Here is a 23,436-nt window from a genome sequence, read left to right on the forward strand (position 1 = left end):
TATAGGCTCAGCCAAAATAAGAAACTGAAATGAGGCACAGTGATGGACTGGCTTAATCACTTTTGTGAAAGTTGTTTTTTACTTGTCTCTTGGTCTTACTATTTCAGTTTTTGATTTCAAACCTGGTGCCTGGCTCCTTCCCTCCCTGTTTTTCCTGCTATTTTTAAGGCTACATTAAATGAATTTAGAATCCCAGTATTTTAAGAGAAATTTAATGGCATCCTCCTGTTTCTTGCTACTCAAAGAAAGTCACCCACAGAATCACCTGTGAGAGCTTGTTAGCGATGTGGAAGGTTAGGCCTGCCCCAGAATCTCAATCAGTCTGTATTTCAACATTATTTCCAGATATCTGTATGCACATTAATTTTTGAAAAGTACTGCTGTAGTGCATCCTCTGGTTTTATTTATAAAAGGAAAACTTAAATAATTAATTCTTGTGTTCAAAGGGCCGAGAAGACAAAACCCTGTGTTTTGGATATGTTTAAAATTAGGGGAGACATTTGTCATGAGTCCTGCAGTAAACATAGGCCCAGGGTCCTTTGGGGTACAAGGGATCAGGCCTAGGGAGGAATTCTCAGAGGAGTTGGCGAGGTTTGGCAGGCCTTCGAAGAAGAGAATAGCATTTCAAGCAGAAGGGCTAGCGTATGGGGAGACAATACAAGTGTGAAGATGGCCGTTTGGGATTTGCAAGTATACATCAGATCATGAGGTTCTAATGAGGGAAAAGAGACTCGATTGTAGATTTTGCATTTGTCCTAAAGGCAATGATTATATTTATTGAATGCATTGTGCCAGAAATGGTTCCAGACATTTCACTCAAGTTAATCATCCCATGTGGGTACCAATATATTGTCACCTCTTTATAGACAAGCATAATAAATCAGCAAATGCAGCCAGCTTTCAGATCCTGGTATAAAGGGAGGAGAGGGACTCAAGAATGAGGGGGAGGCGTAATCAATGCAATGATGACAAATAGAGGGCAGGTTTGGTAACAGCCTGGAAAATCCCCATTGGATTTGGCAGCTGGATAACTGGCTAGTTTATTTACTAAATGAAATTTTAACTGAAAGGTGTGTGTATATGTCAGATTTAAGATGGTTTTAGGAAAGTAGCGGGGAGAGGAAAGAATTGAATCCACATTACTCTTGAAAGTTTGTGAATGGAAGCGGAAACTCCATGGTGTAGTGGACAGTGGGGCACTGGAATCAGACCTGGATTTGAACTCCGGCTCTGCCACTTCCGTGTGAAGCAGTCAGCTGTGCTAAACTGTCCAAGGAAGCCTGTTTGCTTGTTCATAAAATGGGATTACTACGTCACAGGGTCGTTTTGAGGATTAAATATACGTGAAGTATCTGGAACACAGCAGATAACTTCACAAAATGGAACTGTGAAGGTTAAGGGGACGTTTGTTTTAAAAGATGGTAATGTTTATAGGTTGAGAAGCTACAGCCAAGAGAGGCTGAAAATGAAGAGGGTCTATACAGATGGTAGAGGGTGGTCCGTGGTTTCACAGCCTGTTCTGTGTAGTGCTCCCTCCACTTCTCAAAGCGACACCCCCAGAATTTCCATCTGGAGGAGTTTAGAAACAATCTTAGAAAGTGGGTGCTAAGGTTGATTTTTGCCTTAAATCTAAGGATGCTTATCAAGCATGCTGTCTCCCTGCCTGGAGGTGATTTGGAAAAAGGCTGATGGAAATCCCTGGACGCTTTAGCCTTTACAAGCCTGTCTTGGCGCAGGAGCTTACCGTGGGCTGTCTGGCGACTCCAGAGCCCTCTAGATTTCCTTACCACGCATGTGCGTGACGGTCTCGACCGATTTCCTCTGCGCGAGGCTTGGCGCGGGCCCTCCGAGTGTGTGCCCGCCTCCCTTCCCCCACCACCGGAGACAAACCTGGCGGGTCCCCTGCGCACGCTCGGGAGCGAGCCGACTGAGGCGCCTCCTGGCAACCGGACGCCAGCCTCGGCCCAGGGAGCGAGGAGGCTGCAATGGACCAGCCAATCATGGCCATCACCTCCACCGCAGTAAGGGAAGAAGTGAGGCGTGGCGGTTGTGGTTCCTTGGCCTCTGTGCCGCCTTCCCGCCCTGTCCTCCTACCCCGACAGCAACGTTCCCCTCGCTGAGCTCCTCCGACAAAAATTCCATCTCTCTCTAATCCCAGGCTCTTGCGCCCCTCCGCTTCTCCCTACCTGCCACTTGGTTTGCTTTCCTCTTCCTTCGCTCACCCTTATCCTTCCTATTCGCCCTTTATTTTCTGTGTTTTTACCCCCTTCTTACCTACTGCTAATTGCACTGGACAACTGCTATAAGAGGGTACATTTCTTTCACTTTCCCCTCTGTCTGCCGAGAGAATGGGTTTTTCCTTCCTTAGTCTATTGGACACGTTTTTGCCCTGCTTCCTACTTTAGTCTTTATAAACTATTTGAAACTATCTTTGTTTAGTTTTTAAATGAATTCGGGCAAGGGAAGTTTAGCCTATCTTGTGTAAAGTGGCTCACTCCTGAAGTGAATTTGAAGTGGGAGATAGATAAGGTGAGATCAGCTGTCTTGGGCAAAACAAAACAGCAGCAGCCAGTTACCTTCCTGTAGATGTATCGTGTTTACTGCTCCCTTCTTCCCACCTCATTTCCCTGGTCTCAGGTAGAGGTGGAGACCTGTCTTGGTCTGCCTGAAGAAGTTCGATTTCTGTGACTATAAATGTGCAACAGAGAAGATTCAACATAAATCTAATAAAGGGAATATATAGGAAGAAGTTCAGACTTAGCAGTGTGTATGAAACAGTGCTTTTTTTTAGAGAAATGCCTATATTTCATAGTAAAACTAAACCCCAGGGGTACTTATAAGTGGATATAAATTGTTAGGCAGGAAGAGTTAATTATATCAGTTTACTGATGATTATTATTTTAATGCCTTGTTCCTCAAGATAACCTATATTTCATAGTAATAGCAAAAATATTCTAAATGAAAGTAGAACTCAATATTTTAATGATTTTACCCACTGGAAATAGCACAAAAGGGAAAAACTAAACAACTGTTCAGTTGACAGTGATGCTGAAATAAATATGGGATAGTAAGAAGTGGGTGTAGAGTACTTACTATGGAAGACAAGAGCGTCCTTGGAAACTGAGGAATATCAAAATAATCTGCTTCTTAACTTGGCAGATGAGATGTTAAAAATAAAAGCTGTCACTTACTGAGCCCTGGTTGTGGGTGCAGGTCTTTACGATGCCTTATTCTTGTGCCAGCCCTGGTGCCTTTTTTTGTACTCCTGAGAGGAAGGTGAGGCTCATGAGGGTTAACTTGCATAGTGTTCCTAGCTAGTGGCCAAGCTGGAGTTCAACCCCAAGTCACAGCATATGTAAATCCAGGAAACGGCAGTTTTCAACATTTGCCATATTGCCAGGAATTTGTATCCCAGTATCACATTAATGTGATGACTATATATTTTTACCTTGAGCTCCCTGAGCCATAAATCTTTATAACAATTATACTAGTACAACTTTGGGCTTACACAACTCTTTTCTTCCTGAAAGCACCAAATTTTGTCATCTCTAATTATTCTTATGACATCTCTGTGAGATGGGGATGTTTATTACTCTAATTTATCCTGAGGGAATTTAGATGTTTAAAAAGCACTTACGATCATAAAATAGTAAAGGAAATATTACAGGCAAAATTTATCATTATGTAGCTTTTATTTTAATTCAGGCTGACCAATTTGGTACAGGTATCCGTTTCTTCAAGTACATGTTTTATAAGTGATATTTAACTTCCAGGGATCACTTCTCAAATGAATAAGCACATTTTATGTTTATTGATAGAAGCCAACCCAGAAGACATCATCTTTTGAAAGAGAAGGATGGTGGAGAATAGCATTAACAGTATGTATATTTTCATCATTTCCTATTCAAAGTATTCTTATTCCTATTAGTATTATAATCAGTCTAACCTTTTAAGTCACTAACTTTAATTTTAAGAAAACAATGGTTGTTCAAATCTATGTGGGCCTTATTTCATATTTATAATATTAGTATCGGTATATGACTGAGAAAGTAAATTTTGAATGCAGTAAAAGCTTGGAAGTGAAACAACTCTAGGAATCCAGATGTTTTATAGGATATCTTGATAAAGTCAACCTTTATGACCTTGGTGAGATTACACAAGGAAGAAAAAGCATGCATTCTAGAAAGGTGTTTGATTTCGGTTTTTATCATAGATAAAAAGTAAAAGCCTATGATAATTTTTGTTAACATGGTCAGTGTATGAAAACAAGATGGTAATATATGAAAGAAAGATGACCAGAAGATCCCCCTCTCAAGATACGTCATTTCTATATGGCAGAAATATTTTCTATTCATACCTTTCTATAACAGAGGTAAGCCCCAGGGGCCAAAGCCTCCTTGGAATTGAACTAATTTTAATGGTAGAACTGAGCTGAGTGCTCAGTGGAAAGATGGCCACAAAAGCAGCAGTGACTAAACTGTCAGGTCTGGCCATTTAGCCGTAGTGTGGTTGTCTTATAGGTCTAATTAGACCATATGTTCTGCCAGTTCATCCTCAGTCTCGTGTTACTATCCTATAGCTTCTCACTTGAGGGCTAGAAAGAAACACGTGGTATCTACTAAGCAGAAGTAGGATAACTTCTATTTAGTCACGAAACATCCTGAGGGGTCTCATGAGAGGCCTGATATTTACAGTCTGATTGAATCTCAAGTTTAAGTGTCTCTGAAGCTGCTTTTTAAAAAGTTAAAACTTCTACTATGGCCATAACCCGTTTGCGCTAATTTAGCAGTTGTCTCAGGAAGGAAATCATCATGATTGTCTTGAAATATTGTTCTGCGGGGAGTGTTTACTCTATTTAATAGAATCTTATTAAACTGTAAAAAAAAAAAAGAGAAATGCTACTTAGGAGTGACCTTTGCAAGAATGTTTTAAGAGATGTTACCAGTTTACACACTGACTTGAAAAATGATGTCAATTCTCCACAGAACACTCCTAATCCTGGCACTTACCACTTGAAAACTTTTATTGAAGAATCTCTATTAAATCCAGTGATAACAACCTACAGTTTTAAAAACGAAGGAAGGAAAAAACCATCTCTTGTGCAAAGAAATGATCTGGTACTAAATGACCTTCCCCAGTACGTGCCTCCTGACTTCTTGGACTTGTTAAAGAAGCAAGTGGCTACTTACTCGTTTAAAGACAAACCGCGGTCAAGTCCCAGTATGCTGGTTTACAGAGATAAGGTAAAGTGCTACTAGCAGCTGGCTTTGTATGGGAAAGTTACCAAGAGGCCCTGATGAAAATATTCTCTATACTTAGAGTATATCTTCCCCAGGAGAAACTGAAAACCTATAGGATGCCTTATTTCCTCCAGAAATCAAACAAAGGGCTGCCTCATTTGCAAATATGTCCAGCAAGGTGTTTCCCTGTGAAACCTCCTCAACCTAAAGCGAGTACATGGGGAAATTTTTTTCTTTTGCTGGGAACTCTTGTCAGGATTCCCCTGACTTGGGGTCTTATCTATGGTGGGGCCATACTTCTCGTCTCTTCAAGCAGAGACTTCTGGTCTCTTCAACTGTTGATATGGTGTCCCCTCTTCTTTTAAAGAGAAAACTTTGCCTTTCAGTGAGCAGTCCTCTTACTGGAGTGCGAATATAACTATACATCATAGGGAAGCTTTTGCAAGAATTTCTTGCAGAAATGAGCACCATGGTGCCAGGAGAGTCAGGGTGCACTCTCAGCTCTGCCAGTTCATTCATCACATTGAGAGTACAGAGCACTGCTTGCTTACAGCCCTGGGCCAGGCTCTGCAGAGGGAAGATGTTCCTGACTTGGAAATATTTAAGGAAGAACACAAGAGCCCATAGATCAAGTGCTGAGATAAATAGCATAGCAGGAAATGCCAGGGGAGAGCTCAATGTAGGTGGTATTGAAAGGCTGGAAGGCACCCTGGATCAAGTAGGACTCAAGCTGGATCTTGGATAACATATGACCTTCTTGTGGCTCTTAATAATTTACTGTGAGCTTCCACGTATATTCTTCTAGTAGTTCTTTACAGGCATTCTGAGATGGGTAAAACAGATATTATCCCCATTTTACAGATGAGAAAACTGAGGTGAATAGAGATGAAGTAACTGGTTTTGAGGCACATAGCTAATAAAGAGGGGAAGCAGTGCTTTTAACTGAGGGCTTCTGAGCCCCAATTTGGTGCTCTTTCCAGTCTACCTTGTGCTTCTGGCCTTGAATGAGGGACAGGGTTTCAGGGGGTGGAATCTGAGGGAGGCGTTTCGCGGGAGGGGCAGAGCCCTGTCCAGGGCCTGCCCAAGGGCCAGAGTTTGGACTTGGACTTTGTTATTTGGGACTTTGGGCCTTAATATCTCCCATTTATAAAGGAGCTAATAATAGTATCAATTTTTACAACCTTATCAGAATAATATGGTGATAACCTGGAAAGATGCATTGCCATTGGAGGTTGAATTAAATGGAAGGGGTTGTGGTTATTAGGGTAGACAATAAATCTTCAGCAGGATGAGCACGTGTCGTATCCAACCCATGAACTCTTCCAGCAGCTTTGCAAATTATAGCTTTTAAACAGGATAGAATGATGAATGTTCATGGGATAAATCTTATCCTGTTTGGTTCAGTGGATGAATACAAACACTAAATTAGACTTTTATGGCTTGGTATCAGGTAACCAGGAGACGTGTGAAATCGTTCTGGCCACCTGCAATACACAATCATTCTTCCTTAGCCTCCCTCACCATTTACTTCCCTTCTGCTTCCTATCTTCTGGCTCGTAGAGGTTTATAAGGGTAGGCCTAGGCCCACTGCTGAAAGGGGGAAACGTAGATGGTTGGTATTAGGCAAAATTTAAAGCTTTAAAAGAACAAAAGAGTGTGGCTTACTCAGAGGGATGGATAAAACCTTCTCAAAACATATTTTTCCTGTTTCTTTTCCTTCTCCTCTCTTTTCCTACCTCCCACAAAGGCTTGAGCTCCAGAAACTGGAGGAATTAAATGTTTTCCTAATTTTCTGTTCAACAGGCATATACTCACAAGAGGAGTATGTAACCCTGTTTATTCACCAATAAAATTCATAATTCTGGTAAAGCAACTATACTCCAATCAAAATTAATTAAAAAAGAAAAATCTCTGCCTACTCTAAGGTTGCACACATATTCTCCTATGCTTTCTTCTAGAAACTTTATAGTTCTATCTTTTACATCCAGGCATATGATCCTGCTTTCATTAAATTGTTTGTATGAAGTGAAGTAGGAAAAAAAATCATAATTCTGGTTTTTTAATATCAGAACTCAGTAAAATATTAATTGGAATTCAAGGTAGATACAGTATATATTATTGTTATTTATTAAGATAGAACAGCATTCTCAAGCATCATAATTTTTAATAGAATATTCACATTATACCTTGTTAGTGCTGTTCTTTATTTGTAAGAAAGTTTTTACTATTTTTAGCACCTTTATTCTGAAGCATGTAACTCAAGTGGAGAATCTGTATCAAAGAATCATATGTGTGTATATATGTTTATATTTATATTCATATTTGAATGTGTATGTGTATATACTCATCTATATCTGGCTCTTTCCAAACAGTATTTGATATGGACCTACAACTTTTACAATAATTTTTTTCTTATTAGAGAAATAATGTTTTTATTTTAGAATATGGCTACAAAAGTGGGACCTTCTCTCTCCATTGTATAGTTTTATGACCTGCTTTTTCCCAGTGCTGCAGTCATCCGCTTCACCTTTTTTCTGATTGTTTTAGCTCCCTTTGCTCCCTGTCGCTCTTTCCTCTACTCCTGTCATAATTTCAGTACACACATAGATGATGATTTTCCAACAATCTGGCTTCTCAGTTTCTTGAACTCTCCTCTACTTTAGCCACTCACTCCTTAGATTTTTTTCAACACCAATCATTTCAACCCTCCTTAATTTCAGTTGCATGTGTCCCACTCTGATCACTCTCCCCTGATCTTCTGCCTCACTCACTCTAGTATCCCAACCTCAACAATTTTTCTGTTCCCACCCAGTCTACAATCTGTTGATCCTACTGTTACCTGAAAAACGAGTCAGCCTCCTGGTGGGTGTCAAACCAACAGATACAACCAAGCCATAGAGCAGGAGAAGGAAGAATTTATTACTTGCAGCAAGTGAGGAGACCACAGGTATCTTTCCCAAAGTAGTGTTCTCCCCAGCAACAAAATTGGGGAAGTTTAAAACTAAAGGTATATGCATATTCATGAGGGGGCTTGAGCAGAGGAGGATACAGCATAGGTTAAGGGCAGAAGTCTACAGAGTCCAGGCCTTAGTTGATTGAAGTCAGGAGGGTCAGCATCATCCTTCCATCCTCCACCCGGGTGGAGGCCTGAGTTCTGGCAGGACTCAAAGACGTGTATCAAATTGTTATGTATATCCCTTGAGGAGGAACTGGAACTCTGTTTTGTCGCTGAACCGTTGTTTCTTGACTGCTTTTCCTTGTTCCTGCATTTCCTCACTTCCTGTTAAGAACATTAGTTACCGAGACCTATTCAAGGACAAGAGCTGTGGCCAGGCTTAGATCCACAAAATGGCTTAGGCCGAAAATGGCTTCTCTTATGTCAGGAAAGCTGTGCCTGGTTCTCTTTCTCTGGGGAGCCCCCTACCCTATCTGCTTACACTACCACCTTCCATTGCCTCTCAACTTTCGGATGTTTTCCTTCCTTTCAAGTCTTAAGTTCTATAGTTAATCATTAGAGTTACTCCCTGCACATGCCCTCAATTCCCTGGCCGCTGATGGCTCATCTTACTTGTTTGGCAAAGCCAGAGCCCTGGTCAGATCTCTCTGCGAACGTTGAACCTCCGTCTTTGTAGCTCGGTGACTAGTCTCATTTTAAATTCTTCACCTCCCACGGGTACGGAATGGACTTCCCTAGTCTGTTTACTCTCCCATTCTCCTGGGTAGCTTTCTCTCACATCTCCCCTCTTTCCAAACACCTGACATCTCCTGCTCAATCCTTGTTCTTGTTTTTCTTCTGAGCCTTTTGGCCAGTTCAGCCCCTCCTCCTTGCCCTCTTCCCATTGGAGTGCTAGGCACACACACCTCCTCCTCATCTACACTCGCTCCCTGCTGATCTGAGTCAGTCTCAAGGCTTTGAACACCAGCTATTTGTTTGTGATTTCCGGATGTATATCTCCTGCCCAGACTTTTCTGTCGAACTCCAGACTTGTATATCCAGCTGCCTTTTTGACTTCTCCATTTTATGTTGAATTCAGAGTTTCTCACTCTTGGCAATATTGACTTTTTGGACAGGATAATTCTTTGTGGTAGGGGGTGGTTCTGTGCTTTGTAGGATGTTTAGCAGCATTTCAGGATAATTAAATGCCAATTAGCAATCCCCCCTCCCAGTTGTAACCAAAACTGTCTCCAGACATTGCTGAAATGTCCTCTGAAGAAGGGGGGAGCCAAAACCCCAAAAAACACTTATGGTTGAGAACATCTGGGTTCAGGCTTTGTGGTAGTGGGTATGATCTCTGAGTGGCTGTTTTCAGGGTCAACAGGTTGATGGTGAATAGGCTTCATTTGTGACTTCATCTCTCATGTCTCCCCTCACTCTCATCCTGCCTCACTGGCCTCCTCCTGGCTGCTTCTTGAATTTGCTACTCCCACTCCAACCTCAGGGTCTTCGCACTGGATCTTCCTTCATCTGGAATGCTCTTATCCCAGATATCCGCATGACTTATTCCTTCTCTTTCTTCAAGTCTTTGTTCAAGTGTCACCTTCTCAATGAGCCTCATTTAAATTGGGCACCTGACACTCCTGCCTTTCCCTACCCTGCTCTTTCATTGTTTCTTCTAGCACCTAAAGCCCTCAGTATACTATATAATTTATTTGCCCTTTGCATTTATTATTTGTTGTCTGCCTCCTTCCATGAGAGTGAAGCTTTGTGAGGACATGAACACTTACCTGTTTTGTTCATTGTTACAACTTTGCCTCTAGAACAGTGTCTCATGGTTAATATTTGTTGAATGCATGAATGAATTAATGATTGCTCACACTTCTGAAATCTGACTGAGCCTTACTCATTTTGTTTCCTTGGATGTGTGATTATCTTTGACTGTGTGTTGCTCATTGCCCCTGAAAGGTTGTTTTCATGAATTCCCTAGGATGAAAGTGTTTTTCCTTCAGAGAAAGTTTGCTTTTGGTTCTGCTAATACTTAAGGGAGCTACCAGTTTGGTGCCACTTGAAATGCACTGCTTATGTATTCTTGGATCACTCTAGTGATGGGGATGTGGATGGAATCCATAAAAGGAACCAACCCATGGTTATACTCTCTCATGGATGGGTTTCTTCCCCCTCTCCCTATTCCGCTTGGCACCAAGACAACTCTTTCTGCAGTCCCCTTAGCATTAGGGTGAGGTGGGATGGTTGCTTTCAGAAAGTTCCCTTTTAGGGCCTCCAATTCCTGTGGGTAGGATTCCCATTAAATCAGCAACTTTGATGGCCCAGGCTTTGGCCTCTGGATCCTTCTAGGACTCTGAAGTTCACTCAAACCAGGCTCTGTTCCTCTGCTGAGTTTCGTCTAAACTAGCATATATCCTCTGAGCAAAACTGGGCCAATTTTCCTCTCTGTTTCCTTGGTATCTCTTGGTTTGGGGGTCTTATATTTCTTATTGGCATCAATTTCATATCTTTTTAAAAACTCTTATTTATTTTTAATATTTTATCTCTTATTTCTAGTAGTTGTCTGCAGTGGAAAGAGTCATCATCCAAATAACCTAGCCTGCCATTAGCAGAAACCAGGACACTTTTTTTTCCCTTGGAAGTGTATTATGAATCTTTTCTACACCATCATGTATTCTCTACATCATTTTAAATAGCTGCATAGTATTCTACTGTAAGGACATATCCTAATTCTAGTACTGCATATTCAGTCGTGTCCTGCTTTTAGTCAGAGAGTGGAGTTGTTGAGGAAGGGGCATGTAAATGTCTAAGTCTTTTGAGATGCATTGCCAAAATGCCCCACAGAAAAACTGTGCCATCATGCCAGTCCACTTGCAGAGTATAAGTCCAGGACCATTTAAAATGCACTGTTTATGTTTTCAACTGGGAACATGGATCCAGTGACTTAGATGGGAAAGTTTAAAGCCGAAGCTTGAAATCAACATGTTAGGGTGAGTTTCAGAGCAACCTGAAGTCAAATAAGCCTGTGCCAGAGTTTCCCTACAATGAATGGGAAGAGGAGAAGATGGTGACTCTGTCCCAATCTGTAGGTAGTGAGTCAGTAGTGGCCAAGGTCAGCCAGTGCAGAAGAGTAGAATGTTATCAGGGAGTGAAGTTGCAAGGGAGTTTCAAGAAACACTAACCACTAACTGTGTGGCTTCAACACTCTTGCATCAAAGGGTGAAAGTGAGCCATGCTCTCTTATAATGCAATTAAAATGGACATTCTGGTTTAAAAATCAGCAAAGTCACCAATAAACAAACAAACAAAAAACCCCACAAAAAACTATTAGAACTAATAAATGAATTCAGTGAAGTTGCAGGGTACAAGATAAATATACAGAAATCTGTTGTTTTTCTAAACACTAATAATGAACTATCAGAAAGAGAAAGCAAGAAGACAATCTTGGTTAAAATCACAGCAAAAAGGGATAAACTTAACCCAGGAGGTGAAAGGCCTATACTCTGAAAACTATAAAACACCAATGAAGAAAATTGAAAATGATACAAAGGAATGGAAAGATATTTCTGTTCATGGTTTGGAAGAGTTAATATAGTTAAAATGTCCATACTACCCAAAGCAATCTACAGATTTAGTGTAATCTCTATCAAAATACCCATGACATTTTTTCATGTAACTAGATCAGATAACCCTAAAATTTATGTGGAACCACAAAAGACCCCGACTGCCAAAGCAATCTTGAAACAAAAGAACAAAGCTAGAATTATGACGCTCCCAGACTTCAGACTATACTACAAAGCTACAGTGATCAAAACAGCATGGTACTGGCACAAGAACAGACACATAGATCAATGGAACAGAATAGAGAGCCCAGAAATAAATCCATGCACTTATGGTCAATTAAGCTATGACAAAGTAGGTAAGAATATACAATGGGGAAAAGATAGTTTCTTCAGTGAGTGCTGCTGGGAAAACTGGACAGCTACATGTGAAAGAATGAAATTAGAACATTTTCCCACACCATATACAAAAATAAACTCAAAATGAATTAAAGACCTAAATGTAAAACCAGAAACCATAAAATTTCTAGAAGAAAACATAGGCAGAACACTCTCTGACATATATTGCTACAATATTTTTTTAGATCTGTCCCCTCAGGCAAAGGAAACAAAAGCAAAAATAAACATTTGGGACCTAATAAAACTTAAAAGTTTTTGCACAGCAAAGCAAACCATTGACAAAATGAGAAGACAACCTACTAAATGGGAGAAAATATTTTCAAATAACATAACCAATAAGGAAGGTGTTAATATACAAAACAAACAGATCACACAACTCAGTATAAAAAAAAAAAAACACCCAAACCCAAACAACTCAATTAAAAAATGGTAGAAGACCTGAATAGAGATTTTTCCAAAGAAGATATACAGTTGGCCAAGAGACACATGAAAAGATGCTCAACATTGCTAATCATCAGAGAAATGAAAATAAAAATGAACAAATGATATGAGCTAGCAATTCACAAAGAGATATACCAGTTGCTAAAAAACATAAAGTGATGCTTGGCTTCCACTAATTATTAAATAATTACAAAGGAACAAAGGGAGGTAGACACAATTTTTTGCCTGTCAGATGATCAACAATTTAAGTTGGATGATACCCATTATATTGGCAAAGGGGGTATGGAAACAGATATTCTCATACACTGTTTGTATGCATACAAATTGTTGCAAGTATTTTGGAGGGTAGTTTGGGGATTCTTGGTCATATTTTAAATGCACATAGGGACAATTCCACTGTCAGGAATTTACCCTACAAATGATCATATGAAAGTACAGTGAGATACTTACATACAGTACTGCAGCATTGTTCATAAATTTGTCTAACTAGAGGGCTAATTATATAATGGTACATCCATACAATGCTGTGCTACCATGAAGAATAATGAGGTATATCTATATGTGTTTATATAGAAGTATTTCCAAGATGTATTTACTAAATGAAAAAGCTCAAGAAACAGACCAATATTTATAAATCCCATTTGTAAAAATGAAAACAAATACATATATGATGTTAAATGCATATTTTTTTTTCTTGAGTGATACTTAAGCAGTTATTAACAGTGGTTTCCATTTAGGAAGCGGGGATTAGAGAGGGAGCAAAGAGACTTACCATTAATTTTTTTTCTTTCTATAGATTTTGACTTGTTTTCAGTGTGCAAGTAATAGTCTCTTCAATCATGTTCATTTGTAGAAATCAAAAAATTTTTCCAACTAATATTTTTGCTCTTATTTCTTTTCATTTTCCATCTTGAAACTTCTCTTATTCACTTCCTAGGTTGGGGACATTTCAATGAAAAGCACAATTAAACAAAATTTTAAATTGCCTCAAACTTCTGTCCAGATTAGCTTTAGCATTGTCTTAGAAGATGAAACTTATGTGAAAGGAAACAAATATGGTGATTCTGCCTCCCCAACCTTCCAATATCTGTTTTAGGTCAAAAGGAGGTAGCAGGCTGGAATGGCACCCCTATTAACTCAGAGCATGAACCCACAAATCCATTTCAATGTGTTCAAAAGACATCCTTGAACAGCTGTTTGGGAGAGGGAGGTTGAGAAAATCTGGCTGGTTCATTGATTTTTGTTAGCTGTGTTCACAGCTGTGATCACGGTATCACTGAAGATGTTTATTTGCAAAATGCTCCGTGGTAAAATAACAGCTGAAGAAATGAATTTTCAACAGGAATGGTTTTTCATTGAGCAAGTTACCAACAGAGAGAAACTTTGTGCCTAGGAGGGGGCTGGCAGGTAATACTGCAGGGAACCCAAGACTTAAGTGTTAGAACAATGAAGAGCAAAACATAGATAAGGTGGAACAATTCATCATGCACTTAAACGAAAAAAAAAAAAATGGTGCTCATAGTTGACTCATTTAGCAGATATTATTTGAGAATGAACTCTCAAAGAGCAGCTGCAAGGCAGAGCAGTGATTGTCACATGTAAATTTGTCAAGAGAGTGGTAAATGAAACTGAATTTTGAAAAATGGATGCAGAAGACTTATCTCAGGGACTGGGACTCACATAGTTCTTGGAGCTGATGAAAATTACAGTGTGCTGGTAAGAACAATATCATTGGTACCATTAGGCAGTTGTCTTTTTGAGAAAGTCCAATGCTGTCTCTTTCTCAGACCATAAAGAAGTCTGGGTGGTAAGTCAGTGATACTTCCGTGTGAAGCAAGAGACTATTTCTCAGAGAAGAAGATACTCTGGATGAAATTTCTACCAGTATTACCTAAAAATATTGTACCTGCAAGCCTTTTGGTGCATTCACCTTATGGTTATCCTGATAGGACTTCTAACAGACTGAGAAATCTGTTTCCTTCTGTCCCAGCTATTCTGTCTCAAAATATTGTCAAGCCAAGAGCCTAGTGAGTAGGGTTGGATCTTTTCACTTACACCAGTTTTCTGACCTTGATGGGGTTGGTACAACACAACTGAATTAAGTATCCACACAAATATCATCCTGTCTTTTTCTATGACTCCAAGCTATTGCAGGATTTCTGAGTGCCTCATTAACATGGATTGAAACATTAATAAACTAGAGTCGGCTATTTTTATGGGCACATTGTCTAGATTCTCTGAGTGTTACATTACAAATGAGGAACCAAGAAGCATATGTAGGAATTCGGGGGTGGGGGAGTATGTACTGTATGTAAATATATACATATATATATATATATATATATATATATATATATGTATGTATGTATGTATGTATGTGTATACACACACACACACACACACACACTATACATATGGACAATGGAACCGTCCAGATAGTTTGCAACATGTTCAGCTATGTGCAGAGAAGCAGTCTCTTATGTAAGGCAGCTGACTATTCAAGACTTCCTGGAAAAGGTCAGTCCTCTCTCAACTATATTAAATAGCAAAGACTGGCCAATGCCAAGTAAAGGACAAATAAAGAAGCTACGGGTAACCAATATTCCTTTCTGGACTAATGCTGTCTAAGAGTTTTTCCATGATTGCTTCATTTTAAAAAATCTTATGCAATTACTGAGTGTAGGTGAATAAACAGCTGCTTTAAGAATTTTTTTCCCCTCACTTTTCAGTTCTCTTTCTTCTTTCTCCTCCTGTGTACATGTGTATATGTGCATGAGTGAGAGGCAGGGAGTGGAAGAGCAAGGAGCTTGAAGCATACATGCACAGTGTAAAGTAAATAGAAAGCAAACACCATGTAATAATCATCAAAATCAAGAAGTAGAATGTTGTGGCCCCCAAGGAAGCCCCCTGCTTAAAATACGTGCTTCTGCGGTATAATTTAAAAAATACCTGTGTTTCCTTGGTATTTATTCTGTCAAGTGAGCAATTAACAAGGCAGCAGTACATCAGGACATTGTATTTCATCATAAAATTTGTATTTACTGTTATTATCACTGAATCCACAAAAAAGCTGCCTTTGCAATCAAAGTTGTATTAATATGTGAAAGACAGCTGCAGGGTGAAATACAATAGCTGAACTTCCATGTGGCAGATAATGCCAGGATACAGATGCCTCATTCTGGACAAAAGCAGCATTGTCTTTTAAAATCCGATTTTAAAATAATAGGGGGCGGGGGGGAATAGTGTCCATTTGGGGAAGGATTCTTCCCAGGATTCTGTAGTATAACTCCTCCCTGCCAGCTCCTTGAACATAGGAAGTTCTGGAGGTCTGGTCAGTCTTCCCCTGGCCTCTCCTTCCTTTTCCTTTCCTCCCTCTCTTCCTTCACACATCCCACTCTTTGTGCTTACCAGTTCTTGACACTACCTTATTTCCCCTACCTCTGTGCGAATATCAACAGACCCAAGGATAGTGGAGGCACCCAGGTACTTTGCAACAAATTTAACAACGGACAGACAGACAGTCTCTTCCACAATGTTCCTCCTACTTCGAATTCCTCAAATCTGTCTTTACGATTTTTCTTTATTTTTTAAAAACATTTTTAAAAATTATTTATTTATTGGCTGCACTGGATCTTCATTGCTGTGCGCAGGCTTTCTCTAGTGGTGTCAAGCGGGGGCTATTCTTTGTTGCAGTGTGAGGGTTTCTCATTGAGGTGGCTTCTCTTGTTGTGGAGCACAGGCTCTAGGCGCGCGGGCTTCAGTAGTTGTGGCACAGGGGCTTAGTTTCTTTGCAGCATGTGGGATCTTCCTGGACCAGGGATCAAACCCGTGTCCCCTGCATTGGCAGGTGGATTCTTAACCACTGTGCTACCAGGGGAGTCCCTCTTTACCATCTTTAGATCACCCAGTTGGATTTATTTATTTAATTCTTTCCCCCCAGCTTTACTGAAGTATAACTGACAGATAAAGTTGAATATATTTAAGGTGTACAACATGATGATTTAATATACATTGTGAAATGATTACCACAATCAAGTTAATTAACACATCCATCACCTCACACAGTTACCATTTTGTGTGTGTGTCTGTGACAAGAGCATGTAAGAATGGGGTCTTGCCTGGCAGTCCAGTGGTTAAGACTCCACGCTTCCAGGGGGCATGTGTTCGATCTGTGGTCGGGAAACTAAGATCCCACATGCCATGTGGCACAGCCAAATTAAAAAAAAATAATAATAACACACAAGATCTATTCTGTTAGCAATTTTCAAGTATACAATACAGTATTATTAGCTATAGTCACCGTGCTGTACATTGTATCTCCAGAACTTATTCATCTTATAATAAAGTTTGTACCATTTGACCAACACCTCCCCATTTCCCCCACCTGCCAGCTCCTGGAACCACCATTTTACTCTCTGTTTCTGAGCACAACCCTTTTAGATTCCACATATAAGTGTTACAAAACGGTATTTGTCTTTCTCTGTCTGGCTTGTTCGACTTAGCATAGTGTTCTCCAGGTTCGTCCATGTTGTTGCAAATGGTAGGATTTCCTTCTTTTTTATGGCTGAACAACATTCCAATATAAGATATACATTAAGGGAATATATATCACATTTTCATTATCCATTCATCCATGGATGGACACTTAGGTTATTTCCATAGCTTGGTTATTGTGAATAATGCTGCAGTGAACATTAGACTGCAGCTATTTCTTCCAAATATTGATTGTTAAATTTTTAAAAATTTTTTAATTGTTTATTTATTACTTTGGCTGTGTTGGGTCTTTGTTGCTGCATGTGGGCTTTCTCTAGTTGCGACGAGTGGGAGCTACTCTTCGTTGTGGTGCGCAGGCTCCTCATTGTGGAGGCTTCTCTTGTTGTGGAGCACGGGCTCTAGAGCACAGGCTCAGTAGTTGTGACACATGGGCTTAATTGTTCTGTGGCATGTGGGATCTTCCTGGACCCAGGCTTGAACCCATGTCCCCTGCATTGGCAGGTTGATTCTTAACCACTGTGCCACCAAGGAAGTCCCCCAACTATTGATTTTATTTCCTTCAGATATATACCCAGAAGTGGGATATATATCTTTTGCCCATTTTAAAATTGGATTACTTGTCTTTTTGCTATTGAGTTGTATGAGTGGCTTATATATTTTGGATATTAACACATTATCAGATATATGGTTTGCAAATATTTTCTCCCATTCCTTAGGTTGCCTTTGCATTTTGCTGATTGTTTCCATGGCTAAACTTTGATGTAGTCTCACTTATATATTTTTGCTTTTATTGCCTGTGCTTTCAGTGTCATATCTAAAAAAATAAATGCTAAGACCAACGTCAAGGAGCTTTTCCTACATGTTTTCTTCTAGGGGTTTTAAGGTTTCATATGTTATGTTTAAGTATTCAATCATTTTGATTTAGTATGTGTGCATAAGATAGGGTTTAGTTTTGTTCTTTTGAGTGAGGATTTTGTCTCCCTAATACTATTTATTGAAGAGACTGTCCTTTCCCTATTCTGTATTCTTGGTGCCCTTGTCAAAGATTAGTTGACCATTTCTGTGTGGATTTATTTCTGGGCTCTCTATTTTGTCCCATTAGTCTATGTGTCTATTTTTATTCTGGTACCATACTGTTTTGATTACTGTAGCTCTGCAATATAGTTTGAAATCAAGAAGTGTGATCCCTCCAGCTTTGTTCTTCTTTCTCAAGATTGCTTAGAAAGGAATTGCCCCTATCTGGGGCCTTTTGTGGTTCCATATTGATTTTAGGGTTGTTTCTTCTATATCTTTGAAAAAATGCTATTGGGATTTTGATAGGGATTGCACTGAATCTGTAGATTGCTTTGGATAATATGGTTATTTTAACAATATTAATTCTTGTAATCCATAAACGCGGGATATCTTTCCATTTATTTGTGTCTTCTTCAATTTCTTTCATTAATGTCTTATAGTTTCCAGTGTACAGATCTTCCATCTCCTTAGTTAAATTTATTCCTAAGTATTTTATGTTTTGATGCTATTTAAATGAGATTGTTTTCTTAATTTCTTTTTCAGATAGTTCATTGTTAGAGTATAGAAATGCAACTGATTCTTGTATGTTGTTTTCGTATCCTGCAGCTTTACTGAATTTGCTTATTAGTTCAAACAGTTTTTTGGTGGAGTTTTTTATATGTAAGATTATATCATCTCCAAACAGGGATAATTTTACTTCTTCCTTTCCAATTTGGTTGCCTTTTATTTCTTTTTCTTACCTAATTACTCCGGCTAGGACTTCCTGTACTGTGTTGAATAGAAATGGAGGCATAGGCACCCTTATCCTGTTCCTGACCTTGGGGGAAAAGCTTTTAGTGAGTTTGAGTATGTGATGTTAGCCGTGGGTCACCCAGTTGGGTTAATCTCTCCCTGTCTTCCTAATGTCCAATCTTTCTTTTAGTATTGATTATAGTGTTTTATATTAGAATTGTTTATGTATTATGAAAACACACCTATATTCCCCACTATACCTAGCACAGTTCTTTACCAACAGAGCAGGCTTACTAATTGGTGGTCAATTGGATTTGTTGAATCTAGTACATTTAAAATATGTTTAATTGTACATCATTTTTCTACACACCACTGCAGGCATACTGTCATAAAATTCACCATGAAAAGGAAATATCTGTTGAGTGTTTTGAAGCTCTACTTTTGAAAATATACCTTTTCTACTCTTAAAATAGAAAATAAATTATATAATGTTGTATGGTCATAAAATAAAGGATTATGAATAATAGATAATAAAGTGAGTTTGAGAGCTGTATTAATCTTATTATTGGTGTTCTTGTCCATTCTGTGTAGTCAGTTAAGCTTTCACCAGGGCAATATGAGCTACTTCCTGCACCAGTTGCCAAGCATGCTTCCAGGTAATTATATACTTATTAAGTTGCTTTTACTAATTTCACTCATGCCTTTCTATTTACATACTTAATAACCAACACTAATGACTTTTAAACCTCATTTATACCCATCATATCCAGATTAGCATTTTAAAATATTTAATGAGAAATAGATAATATGTTAAAGATCCTCACATTAAAAAAAGAGATTTAGAAAATTGTATCTTTTTTTTTTTTTAAATGTAGGAGCTTTGTATTTCGTTCTACAGTTCAAAGGTTTCCAACAGGCTGCTTCATTCCTGTAAGTATATTATAGACAATTAACTCATGCTGAATTCAATATTTAAAATATGCAGTAGTTCCTTTTGATATATCAAGATTAACATTTTACTCATTGTAGTAGAAAAGCAATGGATGGTTAATGTAGTTGATTTAAGATATACTTAAAATACATCTGAAGATACACTTTGTATTTCAGTGTAAGTAACCCATTTGTGTCAAGTTATAGAAGAAAAGTAAAGGCTCCTTTACTTTCTTTAGGTCTTGACTCACATGACCTTCTTGTTGAGGTTATTTACCCCTGGTCATCTGTTCAGAATTTCCTATCCCCCTTTCTTGGTTTAATTTTCTCCATAGTGCTCATCACTGTCTGATACATTCCATTTAAAGATTTGCGTATCCTGTTTTTATCTATCTCCGCCACCAGAACGTAAGCTTCATGAAGGTGGCGATTTTTGTCTGTTTTTGTCCTGTATACCTAATACCTAGGAAAATACGTAGTATTTGTTGAATTAATTAATTGTTAAAATCATCAGAGATATTCACTGTATCACTGTATTAACAAGAAAAAAGAAGAGTATTCCTAGTTTCTTTCCTTTGAAAAAGGTGAAAATGCTTTCCTGTTTCTAAAAATTTTCAAATACATGTACATGTGTTTGATTAAAACAAAAGAACTCTTTTAGATAAGTAACTAATCAGTAGCATGCCAAAATATAAAAAAAAGAAAGAATGAGAAAATACGAAGTTATTTTGGGGTGCTTTGATGGACTATCATTATTTATTTGTAACTAGAAACTTGAGGGGGAAAAGATATACAGTGAACATCTGAAAGAGGAGTTGAGATAACTGAACAGAACTCAAAAACAGAGTCTAGAATATATAAGATTTTTATATTTGATAAAAATGGTATGACAAATCAGTAGGGAAATGAGCTATTTTTTGCTAGACAATTAATTAACTTATAAATATTAGACTCTTCATATCACATATTATAAATTCCATATTGATTAAAGAATACTTTTGAAACTATAAAACTAGGAGAAAATATATTAGCATAGATCTAATTTTAGGGTAAGGCAGATTTTCTGAGATAACAGCAGTGAATGAATTGCAAAGGAAAAGAAGTCTTAGATTTGATTACATAACATTTTGACTTTTTTGTATGTCAGGGAACAAACTAAACAAACTTAATAGGCAAACGTGAAATAGAAGTATTTTCAACATATATGGCAGATAAAGGGTTAATGGCCTTATCTAAAATTCTCTTAATAATTTATAGGAAAAACACCAATAGAAAAGTAAAACAGATAAAGGAAGTGAATAGACAATTCATAAAATAAAAAATTCAGGTATCCAACAGAGGTGAAAAATTTTGATCTCACTAGTACTTAAGTGTGAGAAACTAAAAGGCTGATTGAAAACTTTTTGTATGTGGGTGATGTGGTGGGCTAAATAATGGCCCGCAAAGACGTGCCCACATCCTAATGCCCAGAACCTATAAACATTACCTTCGGTGGCAGAAACTTTGCAGATGTGATTATGTTAGGGATCTTGAGATGGAAAAATTATCCAGTGGGCCCTAAATGCAATCACAGTGTCCTTGTAAAGGGGAGGCAGAGGGAGATTTGAGAAGGGAGGAGAAGGCATTGTGACCACGGATTCGAAGATTGGAGTGATGTGGCCACAAGCCTAGGAAGGCGGCACCACCAGAAGCTGGAAGAGGCAAGGAATGGATTCTAACAGAGCCTCCAGAGAGAGCACAGGCCTCCTGACACCTTGATTTCAGGTCAGTGAAACTGATTAGGGACTTCTGGCCTGTAGGACTATGAGAAAATAAAATTCTGTTGTTAAAGCCACCAAATATATGGTACTTTGTTATAGCAGCCACAGGAGACTAATGCAAGTGGGGGCTATTTCCAGGTGGATTTGGTAGACTAATGAGATGAGGACTGGCTTTTCCTCTCCATAGCCCATAAATGTTTGTATACATTAGGCCTTCTCTTGAACGCGTCAGCTGCTTCAGAATGACTTCCCAGCCTCCTGCCTGGGGTATAAGCTAGTTGCCAGCATCCTGGTAACTGAGCGGGAGAAGGGGCTGGGCTGGGGTGGTAGTGTCTCACCATTTGTTGTGTAGAAGTTCTCTCTCTCTCTCTGTTTTTTAATTGAAGTATAGTTGACTTACAATATTACGTTAATTTCAGACATGCAGCAAAGTGATTCCATTTTATATATATTTTTTTTTTCAGATGATTTTCTGTTATAGGTTATTACAAAATATTGAATATAGTCCCTGTACTATACAGTAAATCCTGTTGCTTATCTGTTTTATGTGTAGTAGTTTATGTCTGTTAATCCCACACTCCTAATTTATCCTCTCCCCCTTCCCCTTTGGAAACCACAAGTTTGTTCTCTATGCCTGTTTCTATTTTGTATATAGATTCACTTGTATTATTTTTTAGATTTTACATATAAGTGATATCATATACTATTTGTCTTTCTTTTTCTGACTTGCTTCACTTAGTATTATAATCTCTAGGTCCATCCATGTTGCTGCAAATGGCAGTACTTCATTCTTTTTTATGCCTAATATTCCATTGTATATATACATACCACATCTTCTGTATCCATTCATATACTGATGGACACTTAAGTTGTTTCCATGTCTGGCTATTGTAAATAGTGCTGCTGTGAGTATTGGGGTGCATGTATCTTTTCAAAGTAGAGTTTTCATCTTTTCCAGATATGTGCCCAGGAATGGGGTTGCTGGATCATATGGTAGCTCTATTTTTAGTTTTTAAGGAACCACCACACTGTTCTTCACAGCGACTGCACCAATTTACATTCCCACCAACACTGTAGGAGGTTTCCCTTTTCTCCACACCCTCTCCAGCATTTATTATTTGTAGACTTTTTGATGTTGGCCATTCTGACCAGTGTGAGGTTTTGATTTGCAAGTGTGAGTTTTGATTTGCAGTTCTCTAATAATTAGCAATGCTGAGCATCTTTTCACTTGCCTGTTCGTCATCTGTATGTCTAGAAGTTCTCTTAATTCCTGTTTTCAGTAAAGGCCCCTGTCCTTACAGTGCCTAGGTCCAGATCTCTGGCTCAGTCTTCCTGGAAATGAAGCCCTCCATCTCCTACAGGGATGAGGGAATGGTAGCTATCTGACTGCTCAGAGTAGGTAGGTAGGGACCCGGGGAAAAGACACTCAGTCAGTCCTCCTGCTTTCAGCCTTACCCTCACCTCCACCTCACAAGTGTTTAATGCCTGAAATTCCTGAGCTTTTCTTGGATTCTGTGGAGCAAGTCAGCCCGCTTCTCATCAGCAGGCCCTCTCCACACACTGGGCTTTAGCTTTCTCTACCCTGCCACCTCAGGGACCATTCTTTCACACTGCTTCACATCCTCCCAAAATACATGATCTCTACTGGCTGTTGTCTCTTCTCTTGGTTCTGTGTGTGTGTGTGTGTGTGTGTGTGTGTGTGTGTGTGTGTACAGGTGTATATGTCTGGGGGGAGATAGTTGTGCCTTTTTTATTTGATAGGGGAGGAATGGAGATAAATGCATGTGTTCAGTTGGCTTTGGCAGCAAGCAGTCAAGACATTAGTTTATTTCCCCCCACTGGGTGATACTGTGTTTCCTTTGAAATGCATGCTTTAAATGAATGCCATGAGTTAATAATGATTTGTTTACTATTAGTAAACA

General features: G+C 38.9%; 1 protein-coding gene across 2 annotated transcripts in view; it reads left to right on the forward strand.

Moving 5' to 3' along the window:
* The first annotated feature begins 1,961 nt into the window (after positions 1 to 1,961).
* STPG4 (sperm-tail PG-rich repeat containing 4) overlaps positions 1,962 to 23,436 on the forward strand; it is a 48,196-nt gene continuing 26,721 nt past the window's right edge. Inside the window, exons 1-6 of one of the 2 annotated variants that reach the window (XM_057742446.1) lie at positions 1,962 to 2,021; positions 3,819 to 3,878; positions 4,986 to 5,243; positions 19,416 to 19,480; positions 19,700 to 19,754; positions 21,341 to 21,434. In XM_057742446.1, coding sequence (XP_057598429.1) covers positions 1,986 to 2,021; positions 3,819 to 3,878; positions 4,986 to 5,243; positions 19,416 to 19,480; positions 19,700 to 19,754; positions 21,341 to 21,361 — 495 coding nt within the window. In that variant the 5' untranslated portion in view covers positions 1,962 to 1,985 and the 3' untranslated portion in view covers positions 21,362 to 21,434. Of the gene's footprint in view, positions 2,022 to 3,818; positions 3,879 to 4,985; positions 5,244 to 19,415; positions 19,481 to 19,699; positions 19,755 to 21,340; positions 21,435 to 23,436 lie in introns of those variants that run through there. The other variant, XM_057742445.1, reaches the window with a different exon arrangement.

Source organism: Hippopotamus amphibius, chromosome 7 (genome assembly GCF_030028045.1).
Source record: "Hippopotamus amphibius kiboko isolate mHipAmp2 chromosome 7, mHipAmp2.hap2, whole genome shotgun sequence".
Classification (NCBI taxonomy): domain Eukaryota; kingdom Metazoa; phylum Chordata; class Mammalia; order Artiodactyla; family Hippopotamidae; genus Hippopotamus; species Hippopotamus amphibius.